The following is a 20,136-nucleotide window of genomic DNA, read 5'->3' as shown; positions in this document are numbered from 1 at the left end:
ATCATTTACTAAAAACTAGGGCTTCTGTATGACAAATTGGAGACATTACTCTCCTTAAGATATCTTAATGTCAGCCGGGTGCCATGGTTCATGCCTGTAATCCCAGCACTTTGGGAGGCCAAGGTGGGCGGATCACGAGGTCAGGAGTTTGAGACCAGCCTGGCCAACATGGTGAAACACCGTCTCTACTAAAAATAAAAAAATTAGCCCGGCGTGGTGCTGGGCACCTGTAATCCCAGCTACTCGGGAGGCTGGGGCAAGAGAGTTGCCTGAACCCAGGAGGTGGAGGTTACAGTGAGCCGAGATCGCACCACTGCCCTCCAGTGTGGGGGCGACAGATTGAAACATTGACTCAAACAAACAAACAAAAATATCTTAATGTGTCATGGAGGTATAACGTTAAAATGTTTTCTTTTCCCTTCTTTCTGCTAATATTTTATCTTAGTCTTATGCGGGCTAATCACTCTTTTCTTTAAAATTACTGGAGCAAAGTGGCCAGGTTTTAAAATAATAAAAGCAGAAAGGAAAGAAAGTGTGGGTTCAAATTAAACCTGGAGGACCTGATAAAGGGAGAAAAGTAAATCAACATGTATAATATGAGTGCTTGAAATGCTATTCTCGGCACCTTCGACGTGTTATTTAACCCTGAAAATAACTCGGGGAGGCAGTATTGTAGTCCTCATTTTACCTAAACACATAAAATTACATTTTAAATGTATTTCGAGCACTAGTGACAGGGTATTCATGATTATTGGGTGTGTACAGTTTACTTGTAGTATCTGATTAAGCAAACATTATCTAGATCAGGGGCGTCCAATTTTTTGGCTTACCTGGGCCACATTGGAAGAAGAACAGTTGTCTTGGGCCACACATAAAATACACTAACACTAACACAGCTGACGAGCTTTAAGAAAATAGCAAAAATATCTCACAATGTTTAAAGAAAGTTTACGAATTTGCATTGGGCGACATTCAAAGCTGTCTTGGGCTGCATGCAGCCCGTGAGCCGTGGATTGAGCAAGCTTGATCTTAACAAAGAATACTGGGTGTGTCTCTTGAGTCCTTTCAGTTCACCTGGACCTTCCCTCATCTACTCAGATACTGAGAGATTTTTCGAAGCATATTGACACCTTTTCATCAATGCATTTTCTTTAAACAATGAAACAATCAGGTATTTCTTTGATACATATGTTCCTTCCACTGTGTTGTAAGTTCAACAGAAAAAAAAAATTAGATTCTTGTTCTTCAAAGAAAGTTTATTCTTTTTAGGGATACAATATGAACCTATTTGAGGGAGGCAATGCAGTACCAAAGTGCTACATTTTATAGCGTAAATAATTAAAATTGTAGCATTCAGGAGGAAGTCATCTTTGTTATTTGGAAAACATAGGAAGTTTTCATTAAAAAAGTAAAGCTTGCGTTTTGCTTTGATGTTTCTCTGGATTAAGGATGGAGAAACGGTATAGGAGCAGACAGGAGAGCATGGGCATCCTGATCATATGCTATGTTAAGAAAAGCGTTTATCTAAAGTAATTTGAAAACTCTGAGATCACTCTAACTCAAAATATATTTTTCAAGGCAACCTGTCCTGTTTCTGCTGTCAGTAACGCTTACTTCTGGGATAAATAATGTCTCTAGAAGTCATCATTTAAAATGTCTGTATCTTTTGAAGAGGCCAAGAGTGGGTTTTTCTCTGACTGGCATAAAAGAAAGGCGTGAAGATAAGATATGATCCATTGTAAAAAAAAAAAAAAAAAAAAAAAAAAAAAAAAAAAAAAAAAAAAAAAAAAAAAAAAAAAAAAAAGGTATACATGCAGAGGTCATAACAAAGCAGAGACATCAATGTCATGTTTTATTTTGAAATATCCAATGTGAGGCAATCGATAAGTAAATTAGCCTGTCATTAGAGTAATTTACCATCTCTAACAATAGTAGGCATTTCATACATATTTTTGACTTTTGAATAAATAAACTAACCCAACTAGCATTAATAAGGTTTTTTGTTTTTTTGGTAACTGCTGAGTATTGTCATTAACCCTTTAATAGTACAACTAGCTCATGTCAGAACGTGTATGTGATTTCAGCAGGAGGTTATTGACTGACTTCTAAAACAAAAATCAAATGGAAGTTATTAAATTCAAAACATATTCTTGAAATGTTCTGACTATGGAAATATTAAACCAAAATATGCTAGTTTTGGGTGCTGTGTGAAAAATATTATTCCAAATCAACGTTTTCCTAAGTCGATTTCATGAAATGAAGTTTCCATGGGAAATTACGAGATGATATTTGAGCAGCAGAGGGAGGTTCTGTGGTGAAGTAAATTTGGAAAACACTTATTCAGGTAAACAGGGTTTCTGTTTACTTGTTTTTGCTGCAAACTACCTAGAACATCTAACATGCTGGCATCCATCGTGGTTTCCAAGAGGTGAATTGACAAAGTGATTTTTCCAATCTGTATTTGACCCTGGAGTAATATTCTATAGAAAGCACTTTAGAACATGTTCTAACATGATTTGAAATTCTAAAAGCTGTCCGTAGATATTAATGCTTTTTCAAAGGAAAAAACCCTCAATTTAATATATATATACATGCAACATTAATTTGATACAGGCTATTTCAAATAAACCCAATGCACTTTTATTTTGAATTCTACATTTGTGGAGCAGAATCAAAGAAAACATATAAGACTCTGAAGTTTTATAACTACAAGTTCACTGGAGAGACCCTTTATCTTGTGTCTACTTTCAGCTATGTGAGCAGTCACAGTATGAAAATACACCAGCACAAAAGTCTGTTGTATAGGAGAAGTAACCTTTTTTTCCTGCTAAACATCTTCTGTCTGCTTCTTTTACTCTTCTTTCCTGCAGGCTATTTAATTTCCTGCAGTGTTTGTTGATAAATTTTTAAAATACCTGGACCAGCTAACAAAAGAGGAGCTACCAGAGACTGGCCTTGTGTTTAATCCATCTCCAGCAATACAGGGTCTAACTGTGTGTCACTAATTGTGGCTGCCATTAGCCTCCGAGTGTAGGTTCAGCATTAACAACAACTTGATGAATGCATGGCCACTTTATAAACTAGCATTGGCATCTTCTCCTTGAATTTTTTACACTAAATCTAATGCGTTTATGTTCTTTCTGTGTTCAGTGCTTTGTGAATGATCTTGTTAATTTGCTGTATAGTTTGTGATATCCACACTGAAATATCTTAGCATAAAACTTGGCATAGTTATTGGATTTAAGGATGTGGGTATGTAAACAGAATTCAGATATCTCTCTGGTATTTTTCTGGATTTTTTCTTTCTTCTTCTTTTTTTTTTTTTTTTTGTAGAGACATGGTTTCACTATGTTGTCCAAGCTTGTCTCCAACTCCTAGGCTCAAGTGATCCTCCCACCTCAGCCTCCTAAATTGCTGGGATTACAGACATGAGCTCCCATGCCCAGTCAATGTTTGGTATTTTTCAGAGGCAAAATCTAGAATCAGCTTTAATCTTTTCTCTCAGTTATGTTTTGTCCTTTGAAAAGTAGGGGTATAATAGAAAACAAAGGGACAGCGATTTCTCACCCCTTCATAGCTATCTATTTGTGTGTATTTTGTTCTACCTTGACATGACAGTCTAGGGAAAGTAATACTATTATGCTGTCTGTCTTTAACATGATCATAAGTTTGCTTTCCAGCACACATACCAAGCAACATCTTTGTTACCTTTCCCTAAATTACAATTTCTTACTTATTAAGGTTGTTAGATGTGTTGAAATAACCACAATTGGAAAAGCAACCTGACTGTGATTGATTTTTGTTCTTTCTTTACTATATAGGACTGCCTTTGACTTCAAAGAGTTATCTTGGTTCAGAAAAGAGGCCAGAGCAGGAACCTGTGAAATAATTCATGGGAGAAGATGGAAGTAAATGATGAGTTCATGTGCCTCTAGTCTCCAGTAATGGCATAAATCCTTAGGGAAGTTCTTTAATGTCAGCCTGTATGCCTGCCTGTGTCAAATCACATATAGGCTAGCATGAATTAGGAAATCTGGGGAATGAACAAAAATTCCTTTATACAGTTGTTCATTTTCAAAAGATGTCACATAGATTTGAAGATACAGGAAGAAAGCAAAACATTGCTCTCATTTAACCATAAAAACTGTATTCGCATGTTTATAAACACAAAGACCATTCACATATGGCTAAGCACCTTTCTGGAACAAGAGAAAATGTGGTTGATTGTGGGCTAAGGCCTATCTGTGACTTCTCAAGTCCACAAATGAGTTTATTCCCAGACTGAAAATTTTAAGGTCTGTTGATTCTTAAAATAATGAGGAAGGCAATGAATATATAGCATGCTTACTACTGTGTCATTTAAATCATTGGATTTTATAACAGCCCTCCTCTCCCTGGGAGAATAAAACTTAACATGTATATGTGCTGTTTCCTTTGCATTATATGATACAAGTTGAAGAATATTCTCTTAGGGAGCTAATATCACAAGTTGAAAAACACTTCCTTCTTTGCTTCGCCATTCTTAATGGAAGTCACCTAGGAGCACCAAACATGCTAACATATTCAGCTAGGCACCGCCAAACCATTAAGCAGGCCACAAACCAAGGAAAGAAAGTCGTCAATTAAGAGACAAGAACTAACTGTAACACACTGAAAAGAAGACAGCCCAAGAACACAGGAATTCCTCTTTGATGAGTGATGGAGAAGCCGCATTCTAACAACAGGTCTCGTTGTCAGAAACACTGTTATCAGACACAGAAGCACAGAGATCTGGACAAGGTGTACCTTCCTTTCCTTGTTCTGCTGGTGCTCTCTTGAGCCCTCCACTCTCTGCCACTCAATGTCCAGAATGCTACAGGTTACCCATAACCCTTCTGAAATTGCTGTATTTTCTGATGGGAACCCTAAGAGTACTGCCCTTCAACAGGAAACTGGGTGGCGATCCACCTGTATGATAAGTCATCACCAATTCCTGTTCCTTCTCTGCTGAAGCCAATGTAATACTAAGGAAATCCGAATTTCTAAAACATCTGTTTCATCAGCTTTTTTTTTGTTTGTTTGTTTGTTTTTTGAGACAGAGTATTGTTCTGTCGCCCAGGCTGGAGTGCAATGGCACGATCTCGGCTCACTGCAACCTCTGCCTCCTGGGTTCAAGCAATTCTTCCACTACAGTCTCCCGAGTAGCTTGGATTACAGGCACCCTCCATCACACCCAGCTAAGTTTTGTATTTTTATAGAGACAGGGTTTCACCATGTTGGCCAGGCTGGTCTTGAACTCCTGACTTCAGGTGATCTGCCCACCTTGACCTTCCAAAGTGTTAGGATTACAGGTGTGAGCCACCACACCTGGCCTCATCAACTCCTTCTATTAGAAAGAAGGTTTTGTTACCTCTTTGAGCATTTGTTTTTTTTTTTTTTTTTTTTTTGAGCATTTGTTTTAAAAGTGTTCTAGGTTTGGCATCTAGGGATGGTCATTTGTGTTATGTTTAGTATATCTATCTTCAGAGAGAATTATTTATATAATGGAGAATGGTAGAAAGAAACAAATCTCAAATTTGTGTGGCAAGCTATTCAATACAAATCAACTTGGGGGGAAATTCTATACAAAGGAATAAAGGCAGCTCTTACCTAAAAGAAAATAAAACTTTTTTTTTTTTTTTTTTTTTTTTTTTTTTAAAAGCAAGGCCAGGAGTCGTGGCTCATGCCTGCAATCCCAGCACTTTGGGAGGCCGAGGCAGGTGGATCACTTGAGGTCAGGAGTTCAAGACCAGCCTGGCCAATGTGGTAAAATCCCATCTCTACTAAAAATATAAAAATTAGCTGGGTGTGGTGGTGCCCGCCTGTGGTCCCAGCTACTCAGGAGGCAGGAGAATTGCTTGAACCCTGGCAGCAGAGGTTGCAGTGAGCCGAGATCGCACCATTGCACTCCAGCCTGGGCAAGATGATGAGTGAGTCTCACTCACCTGGGAGTGAGACTCCCCATCTTGAAAAAAAATTTTTAAAAAAAGCAGAATACATTGTAATGGCTGCTGAGAAGCAGCTCTCTATGTATGTTTCTCTTTGTGTGGCACCTTTCATTTAGGATAGGTTTCAAACCCACAGTCCCATTGCTGCTAGTTTGGTCTCTGGAATTGGCAGGTATAGGTAGGAATCCTTATCTGTGTGGTCCTATGTTATCTCTGCAAGCTTCAGTTTTTTCATAGGTGAGACATAATTAACAATAAGATATCAGATACTTTGTAAAGTTGTTGTTAGGATTAAGTAGGGTGAAAGTTCCTAGAATTATTCAGCACATATTGCAAACATTTTTTGTGAGGGTTAAGTATGATAAGCCATGTAAGGGTCATAGACGCATCCTGCCCTGGTCTTCAGTGCACATTAACATCCCTTCTCTTTTCCCCTTCTTAATGATCATTTCTTCTCTCCTTCAGGGAAAGCACAGATTGCATGTAGACACTGGAATGGAGGGTAATTGGTGCGGCCTTATTCCTGTTGGACAGCCTTGTACGCAGGTTACAACCACAGGCCTCAAGTGGAACCTCAGTAAGTAGAACCTTTCCATAAAGGAATGATGTTTTTTTCTTTTTTTCTCTGTTTCTTTTTTTTTTTTTTAATGTCTCTGTGGTCTATACCTAGGAGGAATTGCTGGGTCTTATGATAACTCTATGTTTAACCTATTGAGGAACTGCCAGATTACCTTCCAGTGTGACCGAACCATTTTACTATGTGCAGTGTAAGAGTGTTCCACTTTCTCCACATTCTCAACACTTGGTATTATCTGTTTGCTGGTTTATAGCCATCCTAGAGCATGTGAAGGTGGCATCTCATTGAGGTTTTCATTTACATTTCTCTGATGACTATGTCAAGCATCTTTTCTTGTGCTTATGGAACATTCATATATCTTCATTGGAGAAATGTCTGTTCAGCTCTTTTACCCATATTTTAATTGGCTATTTTTACATTGAGTTATAAGAGTCCTTTATGTATTTTAGATACAAGTCTTTTACCCAGGTGTGTGACTTGCAAAAATTTTTTAGCCCTTAGCATGTATTTTCACTTTCTGAAATTTAATTAACTAAATTAACAAATGTTAATGAAGTCTGTTTTTTCTTTTGTGGATCGTACTTTTGGTGTCATATCAAAGAACTCTTTGCCCAGGCTTCTTCACGATTTTGTGTATTTGAAAATCCTACTTTACTTTCCTAGAGAAGCATCAAGTTCTTTTCGTAGTCAAATCTCTGACATAAGATTTGCTGCTCTTATTAAATTTTAAAATGTTTTCCAGTAATTGTGAACTGTATTAGGTCCTAGTAGTACTAAAACTGAGTTAAAAATATTAAAAAGTAAGGGGGTCCTGTTCATGAGATAAATACTGATTCCGAAAGGAACCATCAGTCATTGTGAAATGAATCAACTGTAGTCTTTCTAAGAATAGCAATAATTTAATCAAAGAGCTCTGATTGAATGTCAAAGGAACCATCTCCTGATTGACCAGTATGGCAAAGTTGTACAAGTAAAATATGGAACTATGTCATTCTTTTCTAACAAGCACTTAGATTCCCACAAGAAAATAAATCTTTTTCCAAGAAATAAATATTTTGAAACACAAAGACTTGTAAAAAGACCTCTCTATGAGCCACTGCTGAAACAATTAGGAAAAACTAGAGATATTTTGAAACAAATGTCTAGAGAGCTCATCAGAATTTGAAAGGACTGTGAGAACACATCTCCTCCAGTGCACAGAAATATGTGACAGGCTTTGAAGCTGTTTAGCTGAAATTGACATGAGCTCTCATTGGAAGCTTTTTTGAAAACATTCTGGTCCCAAATAACTGTTTTATTTTTTATAGTTCTCATTATTTCCAAGGGCACCCAATCTAGACAGTGGTGAACTTCCTGCTGGATCTAGGTGCAATCACACTTTTCAGGGCTGGCACCATGACAAAGGAGCACTGAGCAAAGAGGAACGTTGGCACTAGGAGCAGGTGCCCCAGCTTCCTTTATCTTACAGTAATAAAAAAGAGTCATACATTAGACATGATTCTTCTGGGATCTTTAGAATGTTCTTTGATCCTGTACTTCCCACAGCAATATGCACATTGTATTAGTCCATTCTCACATTGCTATAAAGAACTACCTGAGACTGGGTAATTTATGAAGAAAAGAGGTTTAACTGACTCACAGTTATGCAGGCTTACCAGGAAGCATGACCAGGAGGCCTCAGGAAACTTACAATCATGGTGGAAGGTGAAAGGGAAGCAGGCACCTTCTTCACATGGCAGCAAGAGAGAATGAGAGCGATGAGGGACGTGCCACAGACTTTTAAACCATCAAATCTCATGAGAAGTCATTCACTACCACGAGAACAGCAAGGGGGAAGCCCGCTCCCATGATTCAGTCACCTCCCACCAGGTTCCTCCACCAACATTGGGAATTACAGTTCACCATGATATTTGGGTGGGTACCTGCAGTCAAATCATATCACACATCCTAGTTCTGTGTAAGACTTTCTCTGGTAAGGGGGCCTTTAGCATGATGAGGACAGGGCTCTTAACCTTCCTGAGATAACTTTTGATCCAACCTACATGTAATATGCCATTACTTATTTATATAGTTACACAACACTTTGACTTTTGAAGTAATTATTTCTTCTACAACTTCATAAAAATAAAAAAAAAAACTTCATGGAATATGCAAAGCAATAAAGTTGAAACACAGTGTTTCATCAATTACCTGTTGTAAAAGCACTAATTCATGGGGTCTTCTGATAGGTAATATTGCCTCATTAAAAGTTAATAAACATAAATGTGACATCATGTTGACTTGAAGAAAAGTGGGTAGATTTCATTCACAGAGAGGGTCCCTGCCTTCCTCAGTGCTGTTGTCTGTGAAAGCAGAGCCCTGAGGTCAGGGTTATTTTATCAGTCATGGCTGCAAAGGGACAGGGTGAAGGTGGGCTTGCAGAAAGAGAAAGAGTATGCAGACATTTAGTCGAGGGCAGCTCACTTCTTGAGTTAATGGGAGTAAGCAAGTTTTTGTGAAGAAACTTGTCAAGGTCCTCAGGTGTGGCCCCGAGGCTTGATCTCTACCTGTCTCCACCCACTCTTAAGTACATGATGCCAGAAGTTCTAAAAGTAGTTGGATTTATCTGTTACCAGTTTGCAATATTTCACATGCCATTCTAACATTACGAACAATTGTATGAATGATACCTAGGTACCGATCACCGAGGAGTGAACCTTTTCAAATATTATTACTGAAGCTGCCTATATTTACAGTCTTTTATTTCATAGCAATATGCTATGAATATTCTTTGACTTGTGTCTTGCATAAGAGTTTCTCTGGGATATATACAGTTGGGAGTAAAATAGCTGTGTCATAGATAATCACATCTTCACCTTTATGAAATACACATATTGCTCTGCACAGTGGTTGTACCAGTGTGCACTCAGCCCAGGAATACATAGAAATTCCCCTGCTCCTATTCCTCAACAATTCTTGCTATTATCAAACGTAATCATTTTTGCCAGCCTGATGAGTGTAAATGATATGTTTTTGTGGTCTCTGCTGATAAGGCTAAGCATCTTTTTGTAGTTATTATTCATGCTGGTTTCTTATTCTGTGAATTGCTACCGTCTTTTGCCAGTTTTCCATTGGGATGTTAATTCGTAGAAGTTCTAAAGACTTTTTCCTGGCTGTACTTTGACTTTTCAGTTTGTTTATGGTGTTTTTATATAAACAGAGTTTATCGAGTTAAATGTAGTCAAAATTTACCAGATTTGTCATTTTTGTGTAAGTCACCTTTCTATTCCCCATGGTCATAAAGATACTCTCATTTAAGTTTTAAGTTTCTTTCTTTCACCTGAAATTGATTTTTGTATATGATATGAGATAAGGATCTAGTTTTTTAAAGATAATGAATTGCCCTCACATCATTTATTAATCCTTTCTCCAGTGATTTGCAGTGTATGCAGCACAGGTGTTCATATGTATGGGTGTGTTTCTTAGATGTGTTTTGTTCCTTTGGCTTACATACTTCTTCCTGTGCTGGAGCCACACTGCCTTCATTACCATAGCTTTATAATAAATATTGAAATGTGCTAAGTTGAGTCCTCAGACCTTGTTCTTCAAAATTGTCACTCTATTCCTGGCTTTTTGCTCTTGTTTGTTTTTGTTTGTTTGTTTTTGACACGGAGTCTCACACTGTCACCTGGGCTGGAGTGCAATGGCACAATTTTAGCTCACTGCAACCTCTGCCTCCTGGGTTCAAGCGGTTATCCTGCCTCGGCCTCCTGGGATTACAGACACCTGCCACTACACCCAGCTAATTTTTTTTTTTTTTTTTTTTTTTTTTTTTCATTCTTAGTAGAGACAGGGTTTCAGCTGGTTGGCCAGGCTTGTCTGGAACTACTGACCTTGTGATTCACCCACCTTATCCTCCCAAAGTGCTGGGATTTCAGGCGTGAGTCACCACACCTGGCCTGCTCTTCTTTATAAATTTTAGAAGTAACTTGACAAGTGCCTCTCTGACACAATTCTAATTTTTACTGCAATTACATTTAATGTCTGGATTAATTGGGGAAGAAAATTTCTACATGAAATTGGGTCTTCCCATCCACAAATTTAGTTTAGCTCTCTATTTACTTAGAACCTTTAAATTCCTTTCAATAATTTTATAATTTTCTCTACAAGCATCCTCTGCATTTTTATAAGGTTTATTTCTATAAACCCTATATTTCGTGTCCCTGGTACAAATTATACTTTTAATAAATTACATTTTCTGTTTGTTGGTGATACATAGACGCATAATTCATTTTTGTGTCTTTTAATATGAATATATTGATGAACATTTATTGTATCTGAAAATGTGACTATAGAGTCACTTGGTTTTCTATACACAATCGTATTTCTAACAATAATCAAATTTTCTTCTGCAGTCTGTAACAAATAGAATTAAGTTATTATAATGGACTGAAATGGTGGCTTAAAAAAAAAAGCCTTTTTGTTGGTTTCCTCATGTAACAAAGTACAGAGGTAAGTACCTATGGGGCAAGGGTTCTACTGTTTCCTCAGCCTTTGCCTCAAAATCTGAGATGTCTGTTGCAACTCCAGCTGTACTCTGCCTAGTAGGCATCAGAAGAGAGGAAAGGGAAGGGAGCAGGAAGGGTCTGTAACAGGAATCAGAGGCATCAGAGACATCAGAGATTCCTGGCATTCTCAGAAACCCTTCCTGTGTCTCATCTTTTGCCTCAGTGGCCAGAACTGTAAAAAACAGTCACCCTAGCTTCAAGGGAGGCTACATGTGCAATTTTTTATCCAACTACATTGTCACTCCAAATAAAACTGAGGTTCCATCAGTAAGGAAGAAGAGAATGACTAGCGATCTGCTCTTCTGTCAAAAAATGCCTCTGCTTCATTCATCATTTTGAACATTTTATCTATGTGTATCATAAAAAATGTATTTTCATTGTCTTTCAGCCATATTCATATGGATTGCTGTTGTTTCTGTTGAAAAATCTACAATCAATGAAATTAATTCTGATTTGTTTATAATCTGTCAAATGTCCCTAGACCTTATGTTTTGCTTTGGTATTCTAGTTTTACAGCAATATGTTTACATGTAACCTTTCTTTTGTTCTAGTTGCTTTTTATTTAATCTGCTAATTGGCATAGTTCATCAATTACGAAAATTCTCAGCCGTTTCTCTTCTTTGATTGCTTCCCCTCCATTTTTTTCTATTCTTTTCTCCTTGAACGTTTTAGTAAATGTAGAACATTTAGTAAACGTTTTAGCCCTCATCATCCCTCTTCCTTGTTTATTCTTTGTGCATTCTAAGTTATTTTTTTTCTTTCTTTTTTTTCATCTTTCTTTTCACTTTTTCTGTCTTTGGCTGTTTCTAATCTGCCATTTAATGATTGTGTTTTGAATTTCATAGATTTTATTTTTCACTCTTTTTTATCTCAAGAAATTTAAGAGCACATCTTGTTTTGTGCCAGTATTGTAATTATGTATTTAATTTTAAATATGTAAGCAGATTTTAGAATACTGGAAATTGAGATGAATTATTTAATCTATTAGATTGTTAAAATGTCATAATTTAATTGATAGGAGTTTTTTTAGATATTTAAAATTGGGGACTATTATAATAAATGGTATCTTATATTTGGTAGAATACAGTATGGTATTTGAGCATTCTAGTTTCTTCATCTCTTTTTTGACCTAATTCTGCTATTTTTCCTTTTCTCTTATTTTTTGAGAGGGAGTCTCAAATTTTCTTTTTCCAATTATTTTTAACTTTTAGGTTCAGAGATACATGTGCAAGTTTGCTATGCAGGTATATTGCATGTCATGGGGGTTTTATATACAGATTATTTTACCACCCAGGTACTAAGCATAGTACCCAATAGGTAATTTTTCAATCCTTACCCTCCACCCTCAACTAGACATTGGTGTCTGTTGTTCCCTCTTTGTGTCTATATGTACTCAACATTTCGCTTCCACTTATAAGGGAGAACATGTAGTATTTGGTTTTCTGTTTTTGTGTTAGTTCACTTAAGATAATGGCCTCCAACTCCATCTGTGTTGCTGCAAAGGGCATGATCTTGTTCTTTTTATGGCTGCGTGATATTCCATGGTGTATATGTACCACATGTTATTTATCCATTCTACTGTTGATGAGGATTTAGGTTGATTCAGTGTCTTTGCTATTGTGGCTAGCGCTGTGATGAACATACATGTACATGTTCTTTATGGTAGAATGATTTATATTTCTTTGGGTATATGTGCAATAATGGGATTGCTGGGTCAAATGGTAATTCTGCTTTGAGTTCTCTGAAAAATCACTAAACTGGTTTCCATCATGGCTGAACTAATTTCCATTCCCACCAGCAGTGTATGTGTGTTTGTTTTTTTTTTTTGAGACGGAGTCTCGCTGTGTCGCCCAGGCTGGAGGGCAGTGGCGCGATCTCGGCTCACTGCAAGCTCCGCCTCCCAGGTTCATGCCATTCTCCCGCCTCAGCCTCCGAGTAGCTGGGACTACAGGCGCCCGCCACCACGCCCGGCTAATTTTTTGTATTTTAGTAGAGACGGGGTTTCACCGTGTTAGCCAGGATGGTCTCGATCTCCTGACCTCGTGATCCGCCCGCCTCGGCCTCCCAAAGTGCTGGGATTACAGGCTTGAGCCACCGCGCCCGGCCATGTGTTCATTTTCTCTTCAGTCTCACCAGCATCTGTTAATTTTGACTTTTTGATAATACTGCTGTTTTTAAATATTTCCTTTATTCTCACTCATGATAGACACTTTATCCTGTGTTTTATATATTTGGTTGTCTTTTTTTTTTTTTCCCCCTGTAGAAATATGTAGAAGCTTAGGTTAAGCATGTTCTTTGACATGAGATTTTAAGTTGCTTCTGCCAGTGCCCTGAGGTATAACGAATCCTGGAACACTTAGCTATCTCGGTATAAGGTTTTCCTGAAGACACTTTCCGTGTTAATTAAAACGACAAGGAATTGAGGTGTCTTTTTTAGTTTTTACCACTGTGAAAGCCCAGGCTGATAGAGAGGTGTTTCCTTGTTCTGAACCTTTTCTGGCGGACCAGTTATTTCCTAGTCGCTATGGTCTGAAGGTTTATGTCCCCCTCCCCCCAATTCGTATGTTGAAACTTAATCATCAATGTGATATTATCAGGAAGTGGAGACATTGGGAGGTGACTAGATCATGAACCCTCATGAATGGGATTAATGCCCTTGTAAAAGAGGCCTGAGAGAGACACTTGCCTCTTTCACCACTCAATAAGAATGCACCATCTGTAAACCAGGCAATGGACCCTTCCAGATGCCAAATCCATGGTGCCTTGCTCTTGTAATTCTTAACCTCTAGAACTGTGAGCAATAAATTTCTGATATTTGTAAGCTATCTAGTTTATGGTATTTTATTAGAGTAACCCATATAGACTAAGACAGAAGTCTACCTTTCTATTAAAGATGTAGCACTGAATTTATATAGAACCTCAGTCCTAACTCTTACTTTGTCGAGGACCAACATCTTGATTCTTGATTGACATGTATCTGAAAAGAAAGGCATCTTAGTTAAGGAAAGAAGCCAACATTATCTGTGCAGGTGCCCTGTTTTCCTTCAATTTTAGATCACTGAAGAGTTTATTTTCTTGTGAGCTTAGCATGTTAGTTACGGAACATTTATAATAAATTAGGTATTATGTCTAAGAGTCTGGTATCAGGAGAATTTCATGATATATGGGCTACCATATGGCCAGAATGGAAACCTTCCACATCTCCTAGTTGAGGTTGCTTGAGTAGGACAAGTGTAGCAACAGGGAACCCTCTGAAAGGCAAAAGTTAACAACAAAGGCTCTGGCAAGGTTTTTCAGAGGCCACAATTATATTTTGAAGTGACTCTACTCAAACTTTTGACTCATGGAAACATATAAATACAAATCATTATTGTAAACATTCCAACACTCATATTCTCACCTTTGGGAAATCTGAATTTCAGACTTACTCTGATTTTTGAAGTTCCAAATGGATCCACTGCTCATCCTAATCATTAACCCTAGAATCCTGCCCCTTTTTGGATATTTTTCAGAACCTAGCACACTGGCTTCATCCTCCCCATTCTCTTGTCTCCCTACTCAGCCACATTCCATACTCTATTCCCAGAACAAAGATCCTCTTCAATAATTTACTAAAACTACCCCAGTCTTTCAAAATCTCCTGCCAGGAGATAGCTACTTAATCTGACTTATATATTTGTGTTAATGGGTGTTAATAGCTCAAAGTTGGATTTCCTTTCTAGATAATCCTGGTGAATTTAGCAGGGTGTATTTAGGTTGATATTCCATGTAATACCTATACAGTCAAGTGGCAGTATACTCTATGTATGGGTTTGTGGTATTTCCAGAAGTTTTCGACTTTTCACAAAGGATGAGAACAATAATCAGAATTGTAATATTAATGTTCATATTATATTTCACATTTTTAAAAAGTCTTTTAAATATTACAATAGGTCTGTGTGACAGGTTGGATTTTCTGTATTTTTCAGATATGGAAATAGTAATTAAAATCTCTAGTTGGCCTAAATTTACATAATTATGGATTATTGCACTCAAAATTTGAAATCAAGTCTTCAATACTATTTATCTTTGTTTCTAATTAGTAAGTGAAGGACTTACATAAAACAAGTTGATGTTGAAAAAATTTTAATTTGGAATAAAGACAATGTAAATTTGGGATAAAAGATGAACTTGGGATAAAGAGAAGATAGGAGGAAGGTAACTAGATGGGAAAGCAAAGGTGATACGAAAGAGAAGATAATGGCACAGGATGGAAAGTAATGGCAAGAAAAGTGACATTCTGAGGGACAGAACTTTTAACTTTTCTACACTTTTGCCTAAGGAAAATATTAAATGGAGTTGCCTTCCGTTTGCCCAGGCCCCTTTATATAGCACTCATGTTGAGATTGAAATTATGTATTCATTGTTCTTTCTTTTATGTTTTTTTTTCAAAGAAATACACAAGTAAATGACAAAGAAATAATTTCTCAGCATTGACTAAAAGAGACTCAGCTCTTTTAACCTAGGGGAAAGAGTTTTGAAAGGGAGAAATTATGAGAAAACAGTTTGAAAAGATTTTTCATCTCCGTGAACATAAAAAAGCTGTAATAAGCATATAAAGGTACCATGGTTTTCTGCAGGAGTTTTCTATGAAAATTTTTAAGTGCCAGCCTAACAAGGGAACAGTTCATGCATCTGTAAAATTACACGTGTTAATAATGCATTTTCAGTGAGAAATGCTCTTAATTCTCACTCCACTGTAACTCACAAAGTGACTGTAGGCAGTTGTCATAGTATAGCTACAGCTATTCCCACTTAGGTTATAACCTCTTGTGAGCTAGTGCCACTAATGGGTGAGATGTTTTGTGTTTTTAAATGTCTTTGTTATTGTATTAATTATTGATTTTCCAGACCAGTGCTTTAAAAAGACACTCTGAAACTGTGACATCAGTATTTCTTGTCTGAGTCAAGGACGATGTCTTTCATACTGTAAGTCATCTATAATCAATAACTTACTCTGAATTGAATTAAATATGTTAACATTTTTCCAGAAAAAGAAAGATGCGTTACAGATCAAAGGTGACAATAAAGTTGGCAATCTTTTCCCCTCTGGTCCTTCCTAAAATAGATGCTAGCTGAGGTCTTTCACCCCCAAAACCCTTTTCTCGAGTTAACGAGTTGGTGAAATGATTGCATTTTATCACATTTACGATGCCATTGATAGTAAGATACATAGTATTTTATGTATACTAAGAAAAAATATACTAATTATAATTGCAGAGATATAGAAAAATATCCATGTTAGAACTGATGAAATTTGATAGCTCAAATCAAATAGAAAATTAAGTTATTTATAGACTCTGTATATTAGACCTTTGTCAGATGCATAGTTTGCAAATATTTTCTCCCATTCTGTAGGTTATTTACTGTCTTGATAGTTTCTTTTACTCTGCAGAAGCTCTTTCGTTTCATTAGGTCCCGTTTGTCAATTTTTGGTTTTGTTGCAATTGCTTTTAGTGTCTTCGTCATGAAATCTTTGCTGGATTCTATGTCCAGAATGGTATTTCTCAGGTTATCCCCAGGATTTTTATAGTTTTAGGTTTTACATTTAAGTCTATACTCCGTCTTGAGTTGATTTTTGTCTATAGTGTAAGGAAGGGGTCCAGTTTCAATCTTCTACATATGGCTAGCCAGCTACGCCAGCACCATGTGTTGAATAGGGAGTCTTTTCCCCATTGCTTGTTTTTTTCAGCTTTGCTGAAGATCAGATGATTATTGGTGTGTGGTATTACTTCTGGGCTCTCTATTCTGTTCCTTTGGTCTATGTGTCTGCTTTTGTACCAGTACCACGCTGTTTTGATTACTGTACCCTTGTAGCATAGCTTGAAGTCAGATGATGCCTCCAGCTTCGTTCATTTTGCTTAAGAATGCCTTGGCTATTCAGGCTATTTGTTTGGTTCCATATGAACTTCAAAATAGTGTTTTCTATTTCTGTGAAGAATCATTAGTAGTTCAATAGGAATAGCATTGAATCTCTAAATTGCTTAAGACAGTATGGCCATTTTAACAATATTGATTCTTCCTATTTATGAGCATGGAATCTTTTTCCATTTGTTTGTGTCATCTCTGATTTCTTTGAGCAATGTTTTGTAATTCTCATTGTAGAGATCTTTCACCTCCCTGGTTAGCTGTATTCCCAGCAAAATACAAACAACCTTGTTAAAAAGTAGACAAAGGACATGATCCGACACTTTTCGAGAGAAGGTATACATGTGGCTAACAAGCATATGAAAAAAATGCAGAACACCACTAATCGTTAGAGAAATGCAAATCAAAACCACAGTGAGATACCATCTTACACCAGTCAGAATGACTATTATTAAAAAGTCAAAAAATAAAAGATGCTGGCAAGGTCACAGAAAAAAGGGAGTGCTTTATACTCTGCTGAGGAAGTGTAAATTAGTTCAGCCATTGTGGAAAGCAGTGTGGAAATTCCTCAGAGAATTTAAAACAGAATTACCATTTGACCCAGTAATCTTACTTTTGAGTATATACCCAAAATAATAAAAATATTTCTGTCATAAAGACACATGCATATGTTCATTTCAGCACTATTCACAATAGCAAAGACATGGAATCAACCTAAATGCCCATCAACAGTAGACTGGATAAAGAAAATGTGATAAATACACACTATGGAATACTATGCAGCCATAAAAAAGAACAAGATCATGTCTTTTATGGGAACATGGATGGAGCTGGAGACTATTATCCTTAGCAAACTAACACAGGAACTGAAAACCAAATACCACATATTCTCACTTAAAAGTGGGAGCTAAATGAGGAGAACTTATGAACACAAAGAAGGAAACAACAAACACTGATGTCTACTTGAGAGGGGAGGGTGGGAAGTGGGAGAGAGCAGAAAAGATAGCTATTATGTACTGGGCTTGGTACTTGAGTAATGAAATAATATGTAAAACAAACCCCCATGACATGTGTTTACCTATGTAACCTTCATATGTACCCCTAAACCTAAAAGAAAAGTTAAAAAAGAAAAAAAGAAAAAAGAAAATGTGGTACATATAAACCATGGAGCACTATGCAACCATTAAGAAGAATGAGATCATGTCCTTTGCATTAACATGGATGGAGCAAACTAATGTAGGAACAGAAAACCAAATAACACACCAAGTATTCTAACTTATAAGTGGGAGCTAAACAATGAGAATACGTGAACACAAAGAGTGGAGTGGAACAGTAGACACTGGGGCCCACTTCAGGGTAGGATTAGGGAGAGGATCAGAAAAAATACCTATCAGGGGCCATGTTTATTACCCAGGTGATAAAATAATCTGTACACCAAACCTTCATAAAACGCAGTTTACCTATACAACAAACCTGACCATGTACCCCTGAACCTAAAATAAAAGTGAACAGTGAAAAATAAGAAACAGAAAGATTCCTGAATGCATTTTGATGGATTGTTAGGCCTAGTGTAAAAGATCCTTTCAGGGTTATCTGATTCTGTAGGAAACTTAGCCTTTCATTGTTGTTTATTGTTTTGAAACTCTGTTTAGTTAGAAGCTAACTGGTAAGGGGCTGATGATAATGTAAATGATTACTGTTTGTAAAAGTCAAATGAGTTTTTGTTCTGTTAAAAATGCAGTGGATTCTCACCCTATAGAATTGGCCAGTTTCCTATTCATTAGCAAACTCATGTCAGCATTTGCAGTTATCTGTAGATGTCTCTGTCCTTTGTAGAGTCTTCTTGAAGCGGGTTTTTTTTTTTTTTTTTTTTTTTACAGGTTTTCTCATTAATTAATGACTTAAATAAAACATGTGTCATGTTCATTTTATATTCGTATGAGCTATTATTTTACCTTTTAAAAACTATTTGTTAACAAACCAAACTGCAGTCACTCATGATATTGTAAGGATCACAAGCTGTTGTGGTCTTTTTAAAAAAAGTTTATTTTGTTATTGCAAAATACCATTTAGCTTCCAAGTAGAGGTCAGCGGTAGCCCTGGAAACAAAGAGCTGGTTATGTCACTTCCCTATTTGTGTAGTGGGAAAAGGTCTCACAAAGAGCTATGCTGTGCTATCTTTGTATAAAAAGGATCATGGCCATGACTTTGAGCCAAGTGAAGCAAGAGGAATCAGATTTATGATCCTGATCTTCTAGGAGGCAAGCGTTGATTCCAGTTCTAGTAAACTAAGCTAGGAAGAAATGATAGCTGTTTTTTTAAACGTTTTTTGAGATGTAATTCACATATCATACAATTCACTCACTTAACATGTATAGTCAATAGTATTTAGTGTATTAAAATATGTGTGCAGCCATCACCAGACAAATTTAGGAAGTTCATCCTTTCAGAAAGAAACCATGTATCCTTTAGCTGTCACCCTCACAGCCCACCATCCCATTCCTTTTTGCTCTAGCCCTAAGCAACTACTTCTCTATTTCCTATCTCTAGATTTTCTTATTCTAGTCTTTCATATGAATTGAATCATGTAATTGAATCATGTAATCACAAAAATAGGGATTTTTGTGACTGACTTCTTTCACTTAGCATAACATTTTTAAGGTTCATCAATGTAGAAATTTATCAGTATTTCATTCACTTATATATGGCTGCATAATATTCTACCATATGGTTATACCACATTTTATCTATTTGTCAATTAACATTTGAATTGTTTCCACCTTTTGCCTATTGTAAGTAATGCTGCTATAGACATTCATGTACAAATTTCTGTGTAGACATGTCTTCATTTTTGAGGGGTATATACATAGGAGTAGACTTTCTGGGCATTATTGTATCTTTATGTTTAATTGCTGAACAACTTCCAGACTGTTTTCCAAAGGGACTACACCATTTTCTATTCCTACCAACAGTGTATGAGAGTTCCAATTTTGCCATGTCCTTGTCAACGCTTATTTTATCTGACTTTTGATTCTAGCCAGTCTGGCGTGTGTGAAGTGGTATCTCACTGTGGTTTTCATTTGCATTTCCCTGATGAATAATGATGTGGAATATGTTTTCAAGTACTTCTTGGCCGTTT

The 20,136-nt window shown here is 36.8% G+C and overlaps 1 protein-coding gene across 6 annotated transcripts in view; it reads left to right on the top strand.

The window, feature by feature from the left end:
* Positions 1 to 20,136, top strand: part of TPK1 (thiamin pyrophosphokinase 1) — a 404,677-nt gene that overhangs the window by 299,623 nt on the left and 84,918 nt on the right. For all 6 annotated transcript variants that reach the window (XM_017893766.1, XM_017893767.1, XM_017893762.1 and 3 more), the window contains one exon: positions 6,432 to 6,543. In XM_017893766.1, coding sequence (XP_017749255.1) covers positions 6,432 to 6,543 — 112 coding nt within the window. The remainder of the gene's footprint in view (positions 1 to 6,431; positions 6,544 to 20,136) is intronic.

This window comes from Rhinopithecus bieti, unplaced genomic scaffold (assembly GCF_001698545.2).
Source record: "Rhinopithecus bieti isolate Rb0 unplaced genomic scaffold, ASM169854v2 scaffold_23862, whole genome shotgun sequence".
Taxonomy (NCBI): domain Eukaryota; kingdom Metazoa; phylum Chordata; class Mammalia; order Primates; family Cercopithecidae; genus Rhinopithecus; species Rhinopithecus bieti.
Note: the sequence above shows the minus strand (reverse complement) of the source record. Positions and strands in the feature narration are given on the sequence as shown.